The following is an 18,711-nucleotide window of genomic DNA, read 5'->3' as shown; positions in this document are numbered from 1 at the left end:
AAATCAGTTTGGAACTTTTCATTTTCTACCTTTAAAACAAGAAATATATTTATTTTAAATATTTTATTCTTGCCATTTAAAAGACATAGGGTGCATTGAAATCTTTATAATGAAAAGATATAATATGCATATTTTAAATTTAGTCCACACAGTCCCAGGAAGAATTTAAACTGGAGGACCTGAAGAAGCTAGAACCAAGTAAGTTTTGTTTTTTAGTGATATTCCTTTAGGAAGAGAGTTTTATCTGTTGTGAATATTAAGATTGTTTAGCACAGAAAGTGATTGGATTTATTTCTCTTATTTTTGGTGCTTTTAAAATTCCTACAATATTTGTATTTTTAATTACCATTTGGATTTAATCTTTATTATAGAATATATATGTTGTACTTCATCTAAATATCCAAATTAACCTTTAATTTGTCTTAATGGCTTTAATAAGATTATAATTATTTTGATAAACATTTTCAGTAGAGTCCAGTAGAGAAGATAAGGTTACAGTCATTAATGCCCATTCACATTACATGTTATTGAAAACTACAGTCTGAATGTTGGGAATGCATTACAAAGTGTTTTTTTGTTGTCTCCATTTTTTTCCCTTCTTCAAAAATTTAAAAAGTAAACAATTCCTTTAGTTATCTTGTTGGTTAGGATATTCCCAAATAAAGCCTTTCTGCTGTTTCAAGTGATTGCTCTCTTAGAACTGTCTGCAGTATGGGCAAAGGCACAGTGTGAATAACTGAATGAATGTAAGTTAATGTAGCCTTTTTAGAAAAACATTTTTAGTTGTAGACAGATACAATACCTTTATTTTATTTATTTGTTTTTATGTGGTGTTGAGGATTGAACCCAGTGCCTCACACATGCAAGGCAAATTCTCTAACAACTGAACTATAACCCAGGTCCTGTACTCTTTTTTTATTGAGATAAGATTGCACATCTCAGTGCATTTATGTGACTAGGGAATAGTAGATTTTATTTATACAACTAAGTAAGATTTTTAAGTAGGGAATCATAAAATCAAAGCATTTTCAAACAGAAAAGAGTCTCAGACTTGTGATCACATTCTCTATTGAGGAAAGAAATGAAATGATTTGTTTGTCCTGTTTCACTTCAATCTCTCAGTAACTGAGCAGGGCCTAAATCTCAGAACATTTGTCAGTGTATCTCAGTTCACACTAGTGCAATCCTTTTAATGTAAACATTCTTTGAGTAAGAGGTAAAAAATTAATTTAAGAACTAAAGAGAGCCTTGCACAGTGGTGCATGCCTGTAATCACAGCCGCTCTGGAGGCTGAGGCAGAAGGATATCAAATTCAAAGCCAACCCTAGCAAAGCAAGGCACTAAGCAACTTAGTGAGACCCTGACTCTAAATAAAATACCAAATAGGGCTGGGGATGTGGCTCAGTTGTCAAGTGCCCCTGAGTTTAATCCCAGTACCCCTTGCCAAAAAAGAACTAAATAGAATGTTCCTATAAATTCCACAAACTGCCAATATCTAATTCATTATAGCAATTCTAACAAAGACATATATTATTGAGATAGCTGAAATGTGATTGTATTGCAGATCCAGGATAGAAAAAGGATTCTCAGAGTATACTGAAGGGGATCTGATTTTCTGTTGTTTGGGTTGGAAAAGAGAAGTTAAAAACAACAACATACAACAACAAAGGAATGCATAGCAGATTTGTTGTGATTCTGGTGGCTTTTCCACAGTTTTAGATGATCATATTTCATTTCTTCAGGACACCATCCTTCTGAATATGGCAAGAATTCTGATGAACTCTGTAATTTTAATAGTTTTGGTTTCTTTATGTAATCCAGATCATAAAGTTTTGTTTTCTTTGTGGTTCTGAGGATCAAACCCATGACCTCACACATGCTAGGCAAGCGTTTTACCACTGAGCTACATCTCCAGCCCTAGATCATAAGAGTTGGAGATGTTATAAGAGACACAACTTATATTCAGAAATAGTTCTTATGCCTATATCCAATGTATATAAGGATACTAATCAATGTGATATTTCTCACAAATTTTAGGGGTTTTTTGTACCTAAAACTTTATTTTTCAAAAGCATTAATAAATACTTTGTATAAGATTGAGATATAATTTATATAAAGCACAATTCACCAATTTAACATATCATTCAATTTTTTTAGTAAATTGGAAGAATTATGCAGACATCAACACAATCAATTTTAGGACATTTTCATCACCACAAGAAGAAACTCTATTCCCATGAGCAGTCATTCACTTCTTGCCATCCCCCTAAAATCCCTTCCAATTCCCAGCCCTAGGAAACCATTAGTTTGATTTCTGTCTATAAATTGTCCTATTGTAGACATTTTATTTAAATGGACTCATATGATATATGATCTTTTATGACTGACTACATATAAGATTATTTTGAGAAAAACACATTGATGGCTTTAAATAAAAGATTGCAACAGTTGTTTATACGGTGGTTCTACTGAAAATTATGTTTGTGTGTGAGTGTGTGTGTTTGTGTGTGTGTGTGTGTGTGTGTGTGTGAGAGAGAGAGAGAGAGAGAGAGAGAGAGAGAGAGAGATGATGATGATGCTGGGGATTGAACCAAGGGCTTTGGGCATGTTAGACAAGTTCTTTACCATAAACTATGTCACCAGCCCTCAGTTTTTTATGATAAAATTATTAGGATTTTGGCTTCTTACTCAGTCACTATTTCCTATTAGTTGTTTGTTTCCAAACAAAATTTAAGAATCTTATAGATACACAGAGTGGCCGTAAAGACTGTGGATGTTTATTTCATATATTTATTATCTCTTCTCTTCCTCTGAGCATGCTCAAGTACTTCTATTGCCTCACAAGATCTTTCATTAATTGCCCCCTTTTTTTTTTTTTTAGAATAGCATCTATATGCTAAGCACTCGAATCCTCTCAGTAAAATTCTGCTAAGGACAACACTGACACTATCTTGTAAATCCCAGCAATGAGTTTTAGGGTCACCTGGATTGGTTCTTTCACTATGCTGTTAGTAATACCTGTAGTGGTGCTGTACTACATCATTCCTAAGTACAGCTCTCCAGTTCAAATTCCTGAGAAATTATTGACCCATGTATTAGTTGAAGATCAGGTTAAAATCTATTACTTTTTTGGCTTTTATAAAAAGATTTGGAATAGAAATAGAAAGAGTATTTTGGAGATTCACTTTATTATACTTTATATAATGTTTTTCATTTGTACTTTTCCCTTCTTGATAGTTATCTTTTTAGATGATTTTAATTTGCTGTTGCTTCTCAAAGAAACATAAGTGAGTAATCTGTATTTCAGTAGGGTAGACTCTGTAATTTGGAATTTATCCAAGCAGGGCACTTGTTGTGAGTTAATTATTGAGTTGGAATTAAATATTTTCTACAAATTGGTATTTAGTAATATTTCAATTAAGTATACTTATTCAAGCTTTCTTTTTAAAACGTTAAGCCTCTTCTAAGGAAAATAATGAATTCTAACTTTTAATATGTTAAACTTAACTGGTTTCCTTTCTTTTAAAAAAAGTTTTTTTTTTTTAATTTAATGCGTGTGTGTGGTGCTGGGGATCGAACCCAGGGCATTTCCCATATAAGGCAAATGCTCTACCAGTGAGCTACATCACTAGCTCTTGGCTGGTTTATTAGGCTGATGTATTCTTTACTTGAACATTTTGAAATCTTTTAAATTCTGTCTGAAAATACTAAAACTATGATTGTGAAAGTCTAAGCCATTTTTTCTTATGTTAATTGCAGTAATGTACTGCTGCTTACTCAAGCATATCTCCCCACCACCACCCTGCAAAATTCCCTTCTGTTAAGCCACCCTTCAAGGCTTCACAGAAATCCCACCTCTCCCTGAAAGCTTTCTCTGCTGTCTCTATAGAGGCATAATTAAACTCTGCCTCCTCTCCTGTATAGAATCATTTTAACTATCCATTGTCAGATTCTCACATGTGTTATTTTCACTTGTATTTGTTTTAGTCCTCAAAGAGATTATGAATGGACTCTTCCCCCACCCCAGAGCCTATTGAATGCTTTAAGTGTAGTATGAACTTGGCAAGATTGTGTTGAGTTAAATAGATTTGAATGTTTTGAAGGAATCTTTTCCTATAATTTAAAAAATAACCTTTCAAAATTGAGGCAGCTGCCCATTTTCCTACCACAAAAATGAAACACGTCAGTCACCAAAAGCAAAATGCATTTTGATATTTGCCTGTGTGTCATCTTTTGAGGGTTAGCTTCAGGAGGTTGGTAGGTCTGTGCTCCAAGAGAAAGGCTGGGAGTGCTGAATTTTCCATGGTGGAGTAGCATCAGATGTCTGCCATGTAGTGATTCAAAGTGTGTAAGTCCTACCAAATTAGCCAATGAATCTCCAACCCATGACATGCTTCATACTTATGATAATGTCTTTTGTAAAATTCAAGCTCCTCTTGAGATCCTCCTAAGACATCATTGCTAGTATTGGTAGAAAGAAAACTCTATGTAAAGTTTAAGCTATTTTAAAAGAACAATAGAATCTGTTATTCCATAGTTGTTGAAAATGTAAACCTATAATACAGTTATAGAAAGTAAAACAGAATTTGTTTTAAAGCTATTTAAATTTGTTCTAAAGCTATTCACATAAATTAAATGTTTCATAGTACTTTAACTTGTAAAAATAATATAACAAAGCTATTATTCTAAAGCAAATATGTCCTCTTCAGAGCTTTGATACCAAAGAAATGAAAATACTATTTAATTATTCTGTTACAATACAAATGCAAGATAACCACTGAGCCACATTCCCAGCCCTATTTTGTATTTTATTTAGAGACAGGGTCTCACTGAGTTGCTTATGCCTCACTTTTGCTGAGGCTGGCTTTGAATTCTTAATCCTCCTAAGCCTCTGGGATTACAGGTGTGCACTACCACTCTCAGCAAAGATATTCTTAATAACCAAGATATTTTTCAACTTTTTTGTTTGTTTTTGACGTACTGGGGATTGAACCCAGGGGTGCTCTACCACTGAGCTATATTTCCAGTCTTTTTTATTTTTATTTTTTAAAACATTTTTAGTTGTAGATGGACACAATACCTTTATTTTATTTATTCATTTCATGTAGTGCGAAGGATTGAACCCATTGCCACATGTGCAAGGCAAGCACTCTACCACTGAACTACAACCCCAGCCCTTTTATTGTTTTATTTTTATTTTGAGACAGGGTCTCCCTACGTTGCTTAGGCAGATGAACTTCTAGTCCTCCTGACTCAGGCTTTTGGTACCTGGGATTACAGACACATGCCACCATAACAGGATCAGCTTTTAAAAATTATTGTTATATACATTTTTAATGGTTGATTTTTTTGCTCATTTTATTAAACTCTTATTACAATATGATCATTTCTGTGTGTTTGTTTCTGATATGAGTGAGACATGATCTTTTTGTTACCTGCTCCCCATTCTTGGTATCTATTTTATTGTTGTGTAAGTGAGCAATATTTATTAATATTACTTATTAATATTGAGTTGATTTAATAGTTTAGTAACAATGATCATGCAGAAGTATAGAAAAGATGTTCTTGTATTAAAAAATAAACAGTACTTCTTAGTGAGATAAGAAATATTAGGATTCTAGTCAACTAGATCAAAAAGGTCATGGAGAGAGTGAATGTCCATTTTAGATTTTCCCTTGCCATTTTGTATACATTTATTTAGGCTGTAATTCTCTAAATAGCCTGTAAAGGAAGTAGCATTCTCATTTTAGAACTTGGGAGATTAGAGTATTTATGTAAATGTTCAAGTTATTGTTGTAATTGTAGGGCTAGGTTTTGATTTAAACCTTCTACTTTGATCTCCTGCTGCTTCCCCTTTGCTTGTCAGACTTAAGTTCCCACAGCCCTTTCTGTGCCTTGAATAAGGCAAACTGTTTCCTACTTGGAACCTTTGTTGTTGCTCCAGCCTGTTCTTTAATACCTGGGAAGCCTTATGCTAGAGCTACTTATGGATTATTCCTCTCATCTCAGGTCTTGGCTCAAATGTCTTCTTACAGTTTAGTTTTGAAAGGCACCCTGTCTACCTTAGCTACTCTACCAAGTTCTCTCTGCTTTTACACAGCATCCTGTTTGTATCCTTCATACCACTAATCACATCTTACATTATCTTGTTTATTTGTTGGCATATTTATTGTCTACTTTTCCTTAGTAAGGTCTAAGGTCCAAATATGAGTTCTTGATTACTGTGTATCTTTAGCACCTAAAACAGTGATTGGAACATTGTGAGTACTCGGTATGCATTTGTTGAGAAGAAGAAAGAGATAAAGGATGAAGAAGAGCTAAAGGGAGAGAGAATAAGAGTGAGTAATGAGAATCTAGGTACAAGTTTCCAACTTCTTTCTCACTGGATGATTGACTCCTATTGGAATAAGTTATGTAATTACAACCTGTTCTTTTTGAATTTCCTTATTTAGGAACCCAATATGCCATACTCCTTTTAACTGAAATCTGCAAGACTCCAAAATTAAAGTCTGAGTAATTAGAGTAAAAACCATGGGTTGCCCAATTAATAATGCTAAATATTCACCTTGAAATAATTGCAGGTAGTAACTAGGAACCCATAAATTGGGAAATGAAACAATAAATTTCATAAAATACTTTTCCAGATACAGATAGAATTGTAGAACATCTGTCTGTAGGTTTACATGCCAGAAAGTAATCAACCAGGACACAAGAGATGATAGCATTATGTTGTTTGATGACTTCCCTGCGGAGAAAGTCTGCTGTGTGTGCGTGTGTGTATGTGTATGTGTGTGTACACACGTGTAAATATATATATATATATATATATATATATATATATATATATATATATATATATACACAAACACATATATACATATGCATGTATATATGTGTGCACACATATACAATAAATTTCATCATAAAAGGAATATTAGAATTATAACCTTGCTGCTACAAACCTTACCAGTGTGATAAGTATTGAGGGAAATCTATTTAGGATAAAGAATAAGATGTGATTATCTATCTCTCTTTAATTAGTCATCTTCAGTATCAATCTTTTAATTAAAATACTTCAGGAGAAGAGGTATTCTCTTTCACTGGTACCCCATATCACCTAGGACCTTGTACATTGGAGAACTATTTTATGGTTCATTTTCTATGAGGGCTCTGAGACTTTCCTTGGAGATCTTACAGTACTCTGAAAATACTGGTACCTGCAGTCCACTATGGACATTTTTATTTTGCTAAGACACTCAGTAGTCAATTGCAGAGTCTTAAAATGATAGTGAAGCTCGGAATTTAAAATACATATATTAATGTGTGCTTAATACACTATAAAATACGATTAAAAGTATCAATTTAAGATATAACATATAAGACTAACTAATATATAAGACTTACATAACATGTAAGACTAAGATATAAGACTAATGTTTGTCTATGTCTTTATTCTAGTCCTAAAAAATATTCTCACATATAATAAAGAATTTCCATTTGATGTTCAGCCTAGCCCATTAAGGTAAATAAATAAGCATCCATATTTTGTCTTCTGATTTTATTATCTATTTTATGCCTGTTTTTCAAATATTTCTGTATTTTTTCCCTATCAAATTTGGTATTGGTGATATGACTGTTACCATTGGTAGCAATGAGATGATTGACATTGACATTTATATCAACATCAACCTAATAATCAGCATCTTATCTGGAAAGTTAGTGGCTATGAGGGTTAGCTGGTGTATTAAGTGGAGTAGCTCACTAATTTTTCTGTCCTTTTTTATATAGGAGAATTTTAGCCCCTGGTGAGGAAGAGCATTTGGAATTTGAAGAAGATGAAGAAGAAGGTGGTGCTGGAGTAGGGTCTCCTAATTCTTTTCCTGCTAGAGTGCCTGGTGGGTACAAAAAATGTACATTATATAATTCAAGGTCAGGTGTTTGGAAGTTACTTTTGTACTTGTTAGTGGCGTGTAAAACATCTCCCGGTTTGCCAATCTTAAGCAAATTATCATGGCCATTCTGTTAGCTGTAACTATCGGTTTATTGTGAAAGTATCTTACTATTTGTGTCAGGGATCCTCAAAACATCCCATGTTTAGTGATTGGCTAGGAAGACCCACAGGACTCAGCATATAGCTGTACTCACAGTTGTGTTCTGAGTCATTACAATAAGAAAACACAAGAACAAAGTCAGCAAAGGGTAAAGGCACACAGGCAAATTCCAGAGGAAACCAAACTTCTAAGCGTCCTCTCCCAGCAGAGTCAAATATGTACTTGATTCTCTCAACATTCTTTCACACCTGTGAAATGAAAAAATATTGTCTATTGTGGAAGCACTGCAGAGATTCAGTGCACAAGACACTTATTGGGGTTAGCGTGAACCAAAACTACAGACTCCAGGAAGAAAGCAAGTGTTCAGCACAAACCATATTGTTTGCATGGACGGTTTAGGCACAGTGATATTCTTAACAGGGCATGATGGGAATCCTGCTGAAATCCAGGTTCCCAGATGCTAGCCATAGACCAACATTGTAAGTAGGCTTTCTAGAGTAACTGTTTGCTATGTTAATTCTTTTCTTTATATATCTAACTGTTCTTTAAATAATCATATATGATTGTGAAACCTGGACCTGGAGGAATAGATACTAAACAGTTGCCCTTAACAGGGAAATAAAGAATACATAGCAAGTCCTTTTTATTTGTGGAAGATCTTGACAAGCTTGTAAAATACCCTAGTCAAGCACCCTGAGTAAATTATTTGCCTCTTCTACTTCTATACTTTCTTCTGTTCTTATACAGTGCACAGTTTTTACTTCTGATGAATTAGTTCATTTTTGGAAGTATAGAAATAGCGCTGTACTATTGTGATGCATTTTTTAAAAGACTCTATGCTTTATGGTATAATTAAATATAATATACATATCATTCATAAAACTTCATAATTAAAGTCATATTCCAGTAATTTAAATACTCTTTGGTAGAAGACGTTTGAAACATAAACAGTATAGGCTTAGACCAATAAGATACCTGCGCTTTTGAGTCTAACATCTGCCAATCAGTAGTTAAGTGACTGTACTTAATTCTTTATAAAAGCAGATGTTGACAATGTCTAATTCATAGGGTTACAATGAAAATTAGGCACCACATACAAATCATTTGGCATTATACTTTTCATTTGCTGGGGTAGTGGTGGCTACTGTATTTTCATTATCACCTATAAATGATGCTAACAGTCTTACGCCATAGGATTATTAGAAAAATTACAATCACTATAAAATGTTATTGTTAGTGTTTCTTTGGTACAAGGTAATTATTTCCAATCTGCTTGTCCTTATGAAGAAAGAGCTATATTTTACTTGTTATATTTGTAGGAAATTTCAAGATTGCTGAGATGATGAGATAAATAAATTTGCTAAAATTTTTCTGCATTTTTTATTTCCTTTTCAAACACATGATGTAATTGAAATAGATTCCAGTTCTATAACTTTCTGGGTTTGGTTATTTGTTCACTAGTTATACTTCTGTAGCAAACAAGATCCTTAAAGCAGATGATGTAAGTCATGAAATGGACAGGTCTTTATGGGGTTCAGGTTGCTGAGTTGAAAAGAAACTCTGTAAATTAAGTCTATTTGCTATGAAAGATTAAGCCCAAAGTAATTAGATTTTTTTATTCTGATATAGCATTTTGGTATTTTATTTCAGAGATACAGAAAGCTCACTAAACCTTTCTATTCGCTGAATTATTTTCCTCAAAGTAAGAAAGAGTACATATAGTTCAATTGGCTATATTTGATTTTTGATCATATTTTCCAGGGCCTGTGTCATTATAAAATTGAAAATATCATTGAAGGACAATTTGACCTTTAACTTAATTGTAGAATGGGAAAAAAATTGTTATACTGTGGACATCCAAGATTTCATTCGTGATAAGGCTGTTGTGTCTACATTATCATGGCAGGGTGCTTCTAAGAATTATAACATTTTTATTACCTTTATTTTATGTAATTTATATAACTGTAAGTTTGTTGTACTTTTTTTTTTGGTACTGAGGATTTAACACAGGGGTACTTTACCAGTGAGCCACATCCTCAGCCCTTTTTATTTTTTATTTTGAGACAGGATTTCACTTAGTTGCTGAGGGCCTCACTTAGTTGCTGAGATTAGTCTTAAACTTGGGATCCTCCTGCCTCAGCCTCCCAAGTCACCTGGATTCCAGGCTTGTGCTATAGCATCTAGCTTATTGTGATCTTTTTAAAAAAGATTTATTAAGGTGTCCCTTACATATATAAAAGGCATCTTTTTTAGTGTACAGCTTTATGAGTTTTGACAAACACACATGGTAAACACTACTACTGTTAAGCTAATGAGATGACATATAATATATGAATATGGTATGATCAAGAGTAGTTTATTTCCATTTAAAATAAAAAATGGATTTTTATCCAACCTTTCTTGAAAAGAATAAAAAATTGTTAAAACTTTCTTTGACATTATTATCATTTTCAAAGCCTTCAATTCTCATAAGACTGTAACTTTTTGTACTGCTTTAAACACTAACTGGCTTAAGTCCAAATAGTAGTTTAATTTTCTTAAGGTAATCTCAGTAGATTTCATTTAAATAGAGGATAAAAATTTATAACCTATTATTTATTACCTGAAAATTTATTTATCATGTTGAATATTAAAGCTTCTAAATGATAAACCAAAGTAATACAAATTTAAAAAAAATAGCTAGCCAGGATTATATGCTTATAATCCTAGCTACTTGAGAAATTGAGGCAGGAGGATTGCAAGTTTGAGGCCAGTGGGGGCAACTTAGAGAGACTTTGTCTCAAAATAGAAAGAACTAGGGATGTAGCTCAGTGGTAGGGTGCTTGTCTCACCTGTGTGAAGCCCTACATTCATTTCCTAGTACCACATGCACAAATAGCCATGTCACAATTTTAGACAAAATTTAAAAAAATGTTTCTGAGTGACCTAAACATAAGCCTAGCAATCTCAACATTATTCTAGAGTTGTATTGGTTATTCATCTTTTATATAGTCTTAGATATGTACAAAAAATGTTTTTTTGAAACTCAAAATGAAGAGTGAATCTTACTTCTTTAATATCAAACCTGTGCTTGTTTCTTTCCTGCATAAATATTCAATTCTGAGTTGAACTTGAGAGTTAAGCAAATATGGATTTCATTTTCAGCTAAAGTGCAGTTTTTTTCTTACCCATGCATATAGGAAGTTGAAAACTGCAACAAAATATTCATTGCTGTTCCATGAATATTAGGGCATCCTTATTTCACAGAATTTCAGAATATATTTAGGGTTAAACAGTAAATACCACCAAAGTGTGCAGATAGACTCTGGCTCTCCGAGTACATCCTTTCTATCAAAGTCTCAAATTCTCAGACTGAGCCGAACAGTCAGAGCCAGAGTCCCTCATCCAGTCATGTACTTATATTGAAAGGAAAGGAAAATACCATTCAATGTTATCTGGTAGTTCTCCTAGCTGTTTTTCAATAGTTTTAAGGCTTGTTAATATTCTATTACTCTCAAGCAGTTTTGAAAACTTTTTAAGATTTCTTTTTTATAATTTGTTTCTACATGTTTGTTTGTAGTACTGGGGATTGAAGTCAGGGATGCTCTACCACCTAGCTACATACCCAGCTCTTTGATTTATTTATTTTTTATTTTGAAACAGGGTTTTGCTAAGTTGCCCATGCTGGCCTCTCTTGCCTTAACTTGCCAAGTTGTTGGGATTAAAGGCATGCAGCACTATGTCTGGCTCAGTTTGTTTTGTTTTTTAATCCATGAATCTTGTCACTTGAAGTCAAAAGGTTTTCTCCAGAGTTTTGCAGAAATTGGTTCATAGGAAATGTCTATTGAGTAGGCTCTTCATCAAGGCTCTAAGCAACATCTGGCCTGCTTGTTCTTTTTTTTTTTAAAGAGAGAGTGAGAGAGGGAGAGAGAGAGGAGAGAGAGAGAATTTTAATATTTATTTTTCAGTTATTGGTGGACACAACATCTTTGTATGTGGTGCTGAGGATCGAACCCGGGCCGCAGGCATGCCAGGCGAGCGCGCTACTGCTTGAGCCACATCCCCAGCCCCAGGCCTTCTTTTTCTTGAAAGTCCCCTGGCCACTCAAATTTTTAACCCAACACCTGTAGTAACTCTTCCTTGCATGCTAAATGGCATCTGTGTATGAAGCATATACCCACTGATTCATCTTAGGTTTTGTGAGAGTATTTATTATTTTTTTCCAGATATGATGGTGACACTTAAGAATTCAGCCATTATCCAAATCACATATTTCTGAACACAGAAAAATACATATTTCTAGTACCAGTCAATAAAGAAAATAAAAACAAGAATATACTCATATAACCTATATACAAACAACTTTAATAAAGTATAATTTTTGACAGACCTAGAAATATTATTGTTTGAATGCTAATGACCCCTAAGATTTTTATCAAACTTTTAATATAATTTCAAAGTGAATAAACTTCTTATGATTTTACTCTTTATCTTGAAAGGTTGGAGCAGTTCCTCAACTACTAATCAATTACCAACCAAAAGAAATTGTCCATGTGTTTTCATATTTTCACACAATTTGTATGTGTGTACAAATTGCAGATGTGCAGTACAAATTGCAAAATTTTTCTCTTGCTAGATTTTTAAGACCCATTTCATGTTTTGTGCCATCTACAAAATGTTATGACCAAATAATGATTTGACAATACCATTATTTTAAATTATGTTAAAATTATCCCAAAATAATAGAAAATATTATTTTATATATATCCTTTTTATTGGATTTTAAAATTACAAAGAAATGTGCACTTAAAAAATGTGTGTGACAGACTTTGAATTGGTAGTATCAAACATCTGAATTTAATTGCAAGTATGATAAATCTAAAACAAAGAAGACATAAATATAGAATCACACACATATGATAATGCTTAGTTTACATTTTAGATATCAGGTCCATCTCTGTCCTAAAAGTATGGACAAAAAATTTTGTACTCCTTATTCATGACATTTAATTCACCAAGCACCAAGGCAAAATGAAGACTGACTCACCTCTTATTGAAGTAAATGCCTGTGACAAACATTTGTACAATATCATGTAAAAAGCAAATTCAAATCAGTGTTTTTAAAAAAATATAATCTTTGGTAATTTTCCTCTTTTAATGTTCTGACCTAGACAATAATGTACTATTTTGGAACAAAGACTGTCATGCCATTTCCAATTTTGGACTAGAAATTGTCCTTATGGTATGATATGAGATATAAACAATTGAAATTTTTAAAAAGCAAAAATAAAAAGTTGAAAGAAAAGAATGACTTCCTCTTCTGCATGTGAGGACAGGATCTTAAGGATCCCACTGACCTTCATATCCATGTCACTCCAGACTCATCCTCAGGTTGGTGGTCCTTTCATTGTCTGATTCTCCATGATCTCTATGGCTACCCAGAGACTATTGAATGTGAGGCCATCCTACTTGATACTTAGACCTTCATTTTTTTCAGCACACTCTTGGAACAAAGAAGTTATGGGCGGGGGGTGGGTGGGTGAGGGGCTTCAGATGTTCTCCCATTGTTTTTCTGTACCTGTTGCAGGTACAGTGGTGCTTCATTGCTCGGTCTGTGTCAGTGCTGTTGGGTGCCCAGCAGAGGCAGAGGCCTTACTTGCACAATTCCCTTTCCTCTCCACAGTGGCAGTGGCTGTAACATTCTTGGCTAGGTCAGATGCTTTTACACAGTTTTTAAAACATTCTTAAGCAAACTTGTCTATGTTTAACAAACAGCCATTTGGGGGATCCATAGCTACCTTCATAAATTGTTTTATAAAGATGAAGCACAATGAAATAGAGCAACTTGAGTTTTTACCCAAGTACCACCTGTTAATAAACAGTTTCCATCAACAAGATGGACTTTTTGGTATCCCCTATTACAGTAGTGTGGTAAAATGGTTCCAAACCTTCCAATTCATTGTCATTATTTTATCAGAGTTGTCTTTAGGTTTAGGCTTAGAATCTTCCTCTCACAGAAAATCACACTGAATTCAGTAATTCCTTCCAACTCTTTTTGACACCAGTGAGAGCATGCTTGCTCTGGTTGGTGCATAAGAGGTGGTTGGGGGCAGATAAGTCAGAAAAAGACGTGCTTTCTGTGTTCAGTACAACTTGGGGCTCACCAGCTACCAATGGCTTCCTTTGTCTTGCAGTAAAAACTGAAAGTGGAATTAACCAAATGAACACAGTCCTGCTGCTCACTGCTATATGAGTGTTAAAGACCTATCATATTGCTATCTGGGCTACTCAGTCTCTGTCCATTCCTGTGAATGTGCATTGCTCAGTGTACAAAGTTCAAATGTTACTCTTTTTTAATCAATCCCTTACTTGGGAGTTCTTAGTGACAGCTCAATAACATCCCTGAGATGTTATTGAAAACTTGGTTTGGACAGCTTTAGCCATTTAGAGTTTTCCATATTTAAAAGTATGAGGCACAAATAGTGGCCTCACAAAAATGTCTATATTCTAATCCTGGGAACCTGTGACTGTTATGTTTACATGGCAAAAGGAACTTTGCAAAAGCTTGAGATGGGGAGGTTCTCCTGCAGTTCCTTTTAAGACTTTAGGGACAATTAAAATAAAAATGTTAAAATGAGACATGATGGTTAAAAGCATGGACTCTTTAGCCAAACTGCTGTGTGATTATGGATAATTTGTTTTTCTATGCCTCACTTTTCACCTCTGAAAAATAGAACTAAACTATTGTTGTGAGGATTAGATGAGAGGAGTAGGATAGTATGTGGCAAACACAAATACTCACAAGTGTTAGCTATTTCTTATTTACATAGCAGTTCCATGTGGAAGAACATTTCTTCTGATCTTTGCTCTAGATCTGAGAGCAGATGATCTAGCTGGAATAGCACAGTTTACACTGGATTGTGTGTAGTGATTTCTTTTTTATCCTTGTTAGTCTTCGAATTTTATGAATGTAGTTGACTTGTTCTCATATTACACTATGTAATTGGATATGTTAATTCTTCACTTAGAAATCTTCCTTTTAATGCATTGGCTCAATTTACAACTATCATGGTTTTATCTTTGATGCAAAAACATGCACCCTTTTTCATCTACCTGGGAGCTATAGATGGTATGGTATTATTTTAGTATTTGATCTTCTTTTATGTTTATTATTTCTTCACTCATTGATATAGATTCTCTAGCCATTTGTTTACTAGAGCATGATAACCTCTAGAACTGGAAATTCAGTCATTCATTCAATAAAATATTTCTTCAACAAAGATCTGTTTATTCCTTGTGCATACTACAAAAGGAACAGTTCCCACACCTTTCAGGATGCTTATTGTGTAGTCAGCAAGACAGAGCCAAAAGCACATGATTATGATTAGAGATGTGCACCAATGTCATAGGTTGGCAAAAAAGAAGGGCTGAAGGAGTTCAATAAATCTGGCCAGATTTAGGACTCACTGAGTATGTAGGAGTTGACCATGCAGAGAGAGCACATCATAGAGCATTCTGAAACACCTTAAATAGGCACCTTTCTATGTAATCTATGATCTTAATTACAGTCAGCTTCCTTCATCATGGAACACAATGTTTGACATTCTACCTTAAATTAAACAAGAAATTCAGACTTGAAATCACTGTCTCCATATTAAATTATCTGAAGCATAATGATTACATTAAACCTTACTGTGTAGTCTCAGGCAAAAAGATTGTTGGTAAGGAATGTAGCATCAGCCCTACCATTTCAACTGAAAGATCTAGATAATGACAGCTTATAAAATTGACTCACCCCAAAGTAACAACAAGTTTAATATCAACTTGGCAAAAAATAATCTTAACATCAAAAAGACTTTTTGAAAGTTGTAAAGCAATCATCTTTTGAATGTCAAAACAGGTAGTAAAGAGGTAATACATAAAAGAGGTAACATTCTTGGGTGTTTTTGGGGGTGGGGTGGGGTGGGTTCTTTTTTTGTCTTTTTTAGAACTGGGGTTTGATTCCAGGATTTTGCAAATGCAAGGCAGACACTTTGCCACTGAGCTACATCCCAACCCAACATTCTTAATATATAAAGAAAAATTTTAATTGTAATAACCAAAGCAGAATACATGAGAGGAACAGACAATATGAGCAAGCGCGTGAGCGTGCACATACACACACACACACACACACACACACACACACACACACACATTTAAAAAATACCCGTTAAACATATAAAAAGATACTCAACTTTATTTTTAATAAAAACATAAATTAAAGCTACTGTTGGAGAGTCTTAGGGGAAATAGGTACTTATTAATCACTGGTGGGAATAGAAAAATGGTACAGTTCCTTTGGAGGGGAATTGAGCATTCTCTAACAACATATAAGTATATATTTTTTCCTTAGCAATCCCATTCCTGAGAATTTACTCTGAAAATGCACCCCCAAAATACAGGAAAAAGAGGGAAAAACATTTGCATATACATAAGATTCTCTGTTTAGGTGATTTTTATAATGATAAAAAGTTAGAAATAATGTAACTGCCATATGAAGATTGACTGAATAAACATAGGATGCTGTAGAAAATAATTCAGAAAATCTCCCTGAACTAATGAGTGATTTTTCAAATTATTGTTAGCAGAATTTATCAAGATAGTTCACATTAGCAGATTAAGGGGAAAGATTTCATAAAGTTGTCAACAATGCAGAAAAAGTTTTCAGTTAAATTTGAAATACAGCCTTGATTTTAAACACTTCTTGGCAAAGAGCAGAAAAACATCCTTAACTTGATAAAACATGGCTACATGACATTTACAGCCCAAAATCGTTTAATGATGAATTTGAACAAGAGTGTCTATTCTTTTCATCAGCATTGTTTTGGAAGCCCTAGCTACTGCACTAGGACAAGAAAATGAAATATAAAAGGGGGGATGTTCTTTATTTGCATATTTATGAATATATAGAGAATATATGCAAAAACCTATTCATAACTCATTAATAAGATTATGCGGTTCCTGGATATAAAATCTGTACAGACAAATCAATTCTATCTCAAACAAGTAATAGTTGCTTAGAAAATGAACTATTATAATATTTATAGTAGTATTAAATAATATCAAGGACCTTATTATAAATTCAACAAAAGAAATATAAGAATTTTATGTAGAAAATAAACCTTTGTTGAAAAAATAAAAGAACATCAAAAGGAAAATGAAACTGGAGCCATCTTGAAATTAGAGAAAAAGATGGAAGAGTGATTTAATAATTGTTACGGTTGGTGAGATGTTGAATTGTACATTCTCTTTTACTTTTTTCATTTTTCTCAATTGAATTGTTTATGAGAATGCATTTTATAAAAACAGTGAAGTCATTATTCTTTTTTTCATTTGTTCATAGTAGTTATTCTTGACATTAGATTCATTTGGACTAATTATAAATGCATGGAATATAATTTGCTCCAATTCAGTCCCTTCACCCTCCCCATCCTCCCTCCCACTGTTCCCTTTCATCCACTTTACTGATCTATTTACTTACATTTTTTAAAATTAGTATCTTATAGATATTCAAAATGATGAGTTTCATTATAGTATATTCACATATGTGCATTGGAAAGTTAGTTTGGGTTCATTCCACAGTTTTTCCCTACCCACTCCCCATTCCCTTCTTTTTCTTTCATTGATTTTATTTTTTTTAATACACGACAATGGACAATTCTTATTACACATATAGAGCACAATTTTTTATGTTTGTATAAAGTATGTTCACGCCAATTCACGTTATTCATGTACTTGGTTTTTTTTGCATTACAATTCTTATTACACATATATACCACAATTTTTCGTATCTCTATATATAAAGTAGATTGACACCCAATTTGTGTCTTCAGACATGTTCTTTGGATAATGATGTCCATCACATTTATTAGGAGGCTAATCCCCTGCCTCCTTCCTTTCCCTCACTCCCCTCTTCCCTATCTAGAATCCATCTATTCATCCCATGTTCCTCCTCCCTACCCTATTATGAGTCAGCCTCCTTATATCAGAGAAAACATTTGGCATTTGTTTTGGGGGGATTGACTAACTTCACTTAGCATTATCTTCTCCAGTGCCATCCATTTACCTGCAAATGCCATGATTTTATTCTCTTTTAAAAATGTTCATAGTGTATATATGCCACATTTTAAAAAATCAATTCATCCACTGAAGGGCATGTAGGTTGGCTCCACAGTTTAGCTGTTGTGAATTGTGCTGCTATAAACATTGATGTGGCTGTGTCCCTGTAGTATGTTGTTTTTAAGTCCTTTGGGTATAGTCCAAGAAGAGGAATAGCTCGGTCAAATGGTGGTTCCATTCCCAGATTTTCAAAGAATCTCCATAATGCTTTCCAGATTGGCTGCACCAATTTGCAGTCCCACCAGCAATGTATGAGTGTGCCTTTTTCCCCACATCCTCTCCAATACTTATTGTTGTTTGTCTTCATAATAGCTGCCATTCTGACTGGAGTTGTATCTTAGTTTTGATTTGCATTTCTCTGATTGCTAGAGATGTTGAAAATTTTTTCATATATTTGTTGATTGATTGTATATCCTCTTCTGAGAAGTGTTTGTTCAAGTCCTTGGCCCATTTTTTGATTGGGTTACTTGTTTTTTCAGTGCTTAGCTTTTTGAGTTCTTTATATACCCTAGAGATTAGT

General features: G+C 33.7%; 1 protein-coding gene across 1 annotated transcript in view; it reads left to right on the top strand.

Annotated features, from left to right (window-relative positions):
• LOC144373716 (axin interactor, dorsalization-associated protein-like) overlaps window positions 1-18,711 on the top strand; it is a 74,039-nt gene that overhangs the window by 4,155 nt on the left and 51,173 nt on the right. Inside the window, exons 3-5 of the mRNA XM_078036735.1 lie at window positions 144-198; window positions 7,459-7,522; window positions 7,789-7,895. Coding sequence (XP_077892861.1) covers window positions 144-198; window positions 7,459-7,522; window positions 7,789-7,895 — 226 coding nt within the window. The remainder of the gene's footprint in view (window positions 1-143; window positions 199-7,458; window positions 7,523-7,788; window positions 7,896-18,711) is intronic.

The sequence above is a fragment of the Ictidomys tridecemlineatus genome, unplaced genomic scaffold (assembly GCF_052094955.1).
Source record: "Ictidomys tridecemlineatus isolate mIctTri1 unplaced genomic scaffold, mIctTri1.hap1 Scaffold_46, whole genome shotgun sequence".
Lineage (NCBI taxonomy): Eukaryota > Metazoa > Chordata > Mammalia > Rodentia > Sciuridae > Ictidomys > Ictidomys tridecemlineatus.
The sequence above is the reverse complement of the archived record's forward strand: the minus strand, read 5'-3'. Positions and strand labels throughout refer to the sequence as shown.